General features: G+C 35.2%; 1 protein-coding gene across 1 annotated transcript; it reads left to right on the forward strand.

The window, feature by feature from the left end:
• The first annotated feature begins 1,015 nt into the window (after positions 1-1,015).
• Positions 1,016-4,842, forward strand: LOC147327917 (uncharacterized). The gene is made up of 5 exons (XM_086295911.1): positions 1,016-1,188; positions 1,331-1,717; positions 2,315-2,461; positions 2,679-2,725; positions 4,193-4,842. Exons 1-5 carry the CDS (start codon positions 1,113-1,115, stop codon positions 4,307-4,309), a joined length of 774 nt encoding a protein of 257 aa, XP_086152037.1. The 5' UTR covers positions 1,016-1,112; the 3' UTR covers positions 4,310-4,842.
• Positions 4,843-5,642: the final 800 nt, after the last annotated feature.

The following is a 5,642-nucleotide window of genomic DNA, read 5'->3' on the forward strand; positions in this document are numbered from 1 at the left end:
GTTGCCACTATAAAAATGATGGTCTTACTAAAAATAAATTATTTATTTTCAATGATCCCAACTAAACCTCCTGGGTTTTATGTGGCTCCCCACACCCTCTAGCAGATCATTACATGAAGGAACCTTTTAAATACAAGCGCGCTCATACTCACAAGTGTGCTCACAGACACAAACTACACCCTTTTTGGCTCCTACCTCAAAGCACACTATGCGCTATCGATTCTACGTGCTGCACAATAATATTCAATATTTAGTATTTACTGTTATATTCACATAGATCATCGCGATGATGTTGTTTATTATATTGCTCTCTCTTTTTTTGCTTTTTTTCTCTTTTTCTTTCTTAACAGGTGATCCAGGTGATTGATATATGTATTTTTTGTTGGTTTTTGCCCTTTATCACCGTTCCTCTTCTCCGCTGTTTTTCTTTCCCTCTTTCTTTCTCCCTTTTCTTTCGCCCAGTCATGTCTGTCCCATGTGTAGCAAGTGAAAATAAAATAAAATAAACAATAAAAGCAAAGGTGAATCAAATAGACCAATATGGCAAGGCCGGGATGGTCCATTTGGTAAAGTAAATCCATTGGGCATCTTTCTTTACCTTTAGACAATAATTCTCAGCAGAATACTTTCATGAAAGCTACAGCCCAAAATAATGCAACACTGAAAGCTAGCTTTGTTGTGGCTGGAGAAATGGCCCAAGTTTCAAGTATTTCTTGGAGGGTGCATTTTTTAGGTGCTGCATGTCAAAGTTGAGCAGGTAAGTCCCAAACACTACACTTGCTACATTCTTTTTGAATAGTATAAATTTACAGTTGTGTATTTTTTCATAATACACATCAGACAATTGAAGTGTGAAACTGTCAAGACTGCAAAAAACACAACCAAGGGTAACGCTATGTTCCTAGTAACTTAATACAGAGACGTTTTTGACTGACACTCTACTTAAGTATCATCTGGAAAAAAAACTTTGCTCTTGATGTCTAGACAGTCACAAAACATCACACCAATAGAAAACAACCACAGAATGAAAGGTTTCATTCAACTAGCCAATCACGACTTGCATTTCCTTAAATGGAAAAGTTTGTGCAGGCAACACCCAAGAGTCAAGAAAGATGCCAGTTTTAGTGTCTTTTTGCTGCAAGTCATCAAACATGGAGAGGCTTAACACCCTTCTTGTCCTTCTTTTAGGTAATACTTTAGTACTTTTAATAAACTATTTATTATACTGATTCTATTTGGCAATCTACATTCACTTCTGTACTCAACAGCTACAAGCATTTAGTATGATAAAAAAACACTACCGACATTTGCTGTTGTGTTTGTATTTCAGGACATCGTTGGATTTTTGGATCAGTAGTGAATGTGACAGTGGGATCGGGAGAAAACATTACTCTGTACTGTGACTGTAAAATATTGACTGATGAAATTATTATGTGGTACAGAAACTGTACACATGAAAATCAGCCTCCTCTTGTTCTAGAAAAAGAAAAGGATCCATTCAAACCCACCAGTGGCCGTGCAACTCTAGTGAATTTGCTACCTCGCTTCCATTTTGTAGAAAACCAGTCCTCTAGTTCCTATGATCTACTGATCATGAATACTTCTGATTCTGATGAGGGCCTCTATTACTGTGGAACTGAGCGGTCACAATCAGTTGGTGGAAATAAACACAAATATATTTACGGATATAGCAATGCTACAACACGGATCCGATTCAGTAAGTACTCTTCTATTCTTCAATTTTTTTTAAAATAATGCCTTTGCCTATGACAAATAAGAGAGTGTGCTCTTGTATTTAGTGGAAATTATATTCGATGGTGCAACATAACCCTCTTGAGGTTGCACCGAGCTTAAACTACATATACAGTAATAGAATATGTATATAAATATGGTTTATTTGAACAAGTTGAAAGTCAAAAGCAAAACGACTTGTGCTAGACAATAAAATGAAGGAGGCTAGAAGGAAAAATGCCGATGCTAATTATGTGATTATTTTATTATTTTTGCTATTTTAATTTTAAAAAGCCATCAAATACTAAAATTTTAAATAAATTTTATACACATGTGCAGGTTAAATACCCCACGGATAGCTGCACTGCTGTGCATTGTGCACATAATGGCAATGTTGACTCATTATTAGCAAAGAAGAGCTTTTTATGAAAAACACCTTTGTGGTATAAAAGCAGAAAAAATGGTTGCTATGTGTTTAATCTCTTTAAATAGCTGTTATCTGGTACTGATGTATGAGATTTGTGTAAAAGAGAAGTATAAAAATATACACAGAGCTAACTGAAACAGTTTGTGAACAATTTAGAGGCCAGTGAACAAATTTCAACTGATCACCCAACTCTACAAGACTGCAGCATATGTTGGAAGCTGCTGTTCATCCTGTGTCCAACTTTTGCTGTTCTGTCCTCTCTACTTATCTCCCTTCTTGTTCATCGCCTCTGCCAGAAAACAGGTAAATACTAAATGAAGTAGTTTTATTCACTGGATCCTTTACTTAATTCCATGACTTAGTTTTGTGATTGGTTCTATATGCAATATCAATTTTTTTTCTGAAGTCTAAAAGGACTTTTAATTACACAATAAAGCTTCACATACAATTGCTACTAAAGTCATTTGTAATGTTAGATGTTATTGTTTAATAATGTTGTATTCCTTTTTGTGGCTAAAAGATGATCAGCCCAGATTTCAAACCAGTGGGCAAACAAGAAGGAATCAGGTAAATTACATCAGTATCAAATTTGATTTTTATATGTGTATTGTTTTAGATTATGTTTTAGTCACTTTCATAATTCATTCCCTCTCAATTTTTTCTTTCCCTAAACAAACCAAATGTACAGGGTGGGCCATTTATATGGATACACCGTAATAACATGGGAATGGTTGGTGATATTAAAGTCCAAACAAAGAGAAACTTGTAAATAACTCATGAAAGAATAAAGCTACTTTGAAACCAAGCACACCATTGTTTTTCTTGTGACATTACCAATAAGTTTGATGTGTCACATGGCCCTCTTCCTATTGAAAAAACAAAAGTTGTATCCAAGATGGCCGACTTCTAAATGGCCACCATGGTCACCACCCATCTTGAGGAGTTTGCCCCCTCACATATACTAATGTGCCACAAACAGGACTTTAATATCACCAACCATTCCCATTTTATTACGGTGTATCCATATAAATGGCCCACCCTGTATAATGTCTGCAGTGAGTTATATGTATATGCAATATATGCAGACTTTGTATCTCTGATAATTACTCATCATAAACAGCATTCTATGTATTTTCTGCAGCAACAATCGCAAATAATAATTTGACATTATATTAACTTCTGTACCTACTTACCTATACATCATACCCTGTGTAGACATTAAAAAAATCTTCCCTGGTATAGTGCCATGAAATTAGACTGTGAGCAACAAAATCCAGCAATGATACATAAATACTTATATACACACATAAGATGTGAACTACAGTGAATAATTTTAGGTGGTTAAGATTACTTTAAAGCTACCTGCTAGAAATGGTAGCCAAGTACTCACTGAGGAAGGAGGGAGGAGATTATTAAGCATAACAGAAAAGTACAGCTGTCTGGGTTAGGGTTAGGGTCGTCAGCATAGCAATGATAGGAAAATGACACAGGGGTAACTTATAAACTGAGCACAGAAGCGATCTAAGGATTGAGCCTTGAGGGACCACATCTATACAGGGTGGTTTATATTAATAACATACAGCTATTTATTTAAATTTGGTAATGTCTATCAAATCAGTATGAATAGCATTTGAGAGCAGTGTCAGAGATGCCAACCCAGTTTTATAATCTGTCAATCAAAATAGCATGACTATTGGTGAAAAACTGTGCACCTGAGTCAAATGGAATATTTGACTTTATCCAAACTCAAAAGAATATTGTCAGTAATTTTTAGTAATATTGTTTCAGTGTTTTCAGTACCCAGATTGGAATTTATTAAATATTGTTTTCCTTAACCGATCCAAGAGAAGGAACGATAGAAGAGTGATCTCAAGATTTTTTTAAATGATGGGATCTAGGGAGGGTTTTGTTATTAAAAGGGAAAATGCTGGTTGTTACAAACGTGAGGCTTCACCTTCGTAATTCTGACCAGAAAAATGTGAGTGAGTGCTAAGCATCTGATTATGACTGTAAACAACAAATGTCCCCTCACAGGATGAAGATGTGTTTTATGCTACAGTGGAAACCCGTCAAGCAGCACACAAATCAAAGAAGATAACCTATAGTTCTGACATCTGCACCTATTCTGCTATCAACACCTCTGGCATATAGATTTAACAGTATTTCATGTTGTGAATTTGTCAGCATTCTTAGCTTTACCACAAGAATTGACAAGCGCTGGCCTTTTGCCGTTATGGAGAAGTTACCTCACTGAAAGATGAAGCAACTTGATTATTTGCAACATTGCAATAGGCCTGTGCTGCTGGAGTGTTTCTTCTTAACTAAACTTTTTTCACTCTCTGTGTTTGTACTTTGCATTTAGTCGTTTGTTATTATTAATCTTTTTTCCTGTCTTCCTCACCTTGTATCCTACTGGTTGTGCCAGATTGCTCCCCATCCCTGAACCTGGTTCTGCTGGAGCTTTTTCCCTGTTAGGGGAATTTCGCCTGCCTACATTAGTGCTTGCTCATTGAAGGTGATCTGATTTTTTTGTGTTTTCTCTGCATTATAGAAGCGTCTTTACCTTACAATGTAAAGTGCCCTGAGGTGACAGTTGTTTTGTTTGGCACCATGTAAATAAATTTGAATTGAATACTAAAATGTGATTTTATTTGTGATGTGACACTGTTTGCAGTGTCTGTTGTTTTGTGGTATAATTAGTAGTATAAGTAATAAACATGAAAAGGAACACGTACATGAAATATATGCTACACTTAAGAATTTTTTGTTCTTATTTATAACAAAATTCCTTCTGTCAGTTGGTGCAGGGTCTTTGGCACTCTGTATCAAGCATTTCTTAGCATTAAAATCATGAACTAACTACACAAGATAGTAATTATATATACATTTTGCTATATATATATTTTTTTCTTTTTTTAATTGTTAATATTGTATTATTAATAATATTTGAAATTAAGTTCGACAAAGACCTCAGCCATCATGAAATGTAGTCTGTGTGATCATTAAGCTATACAGGAATTCCACACCGACATGAGTATCAGTTACCTGACAAACAGATCCACTTGTGGCTACAAACAAAAACTAGGCTCATGAAAATCACTTTCTTCAAGAGTTAACTATTATCCAAGCATGAAGCCTTGAATGCTTATACAGAAAAAACAGACATTAGACCTAATGAGGTTGCACTTCCCTCTGAATGAGTCTCATTTACAGTGTTTCTTTCATCACTAATTAGTTGACTAATGTTCATGAATTGACAACAAAAACATTTTCAATTGGTAATTGGATTTGTAAAAGCTTTCAACACAGAAACAAAAATATTACTGCAGAACTTAGTCATTTCTGCAGTAACCTTGGGCATTTTAACATGAGACTTTACAACACACAGGCCCCAGAGTTTTTGAGAATTAACACATACTGTACATACTAAAATACCTCCTGTTGTATAACATATTTAAACACCAGGTATAGATATATTGCATCT

Source organism: Aulonocara sp. 'chitande type north' Nkhata Bay, linkage group LG6 (assembly GCF_057382095.1).
Source record: "Aulonocara sp. 'chitande type north' Nkhata Bay isolate Kocher_YH1m ecotype deep benthic linkage group LG6, A_spYH_male_GT1.1, whole genome shotgun sequence".
Classification (NCBI taxonomy): Eukaryota; Metazoa; Chordata; class Actinopteri; order Cichliformes; family Cichlidae; genus Aulonocara; species Aulonocara sp. 'chitande type north' Nkhata Bay.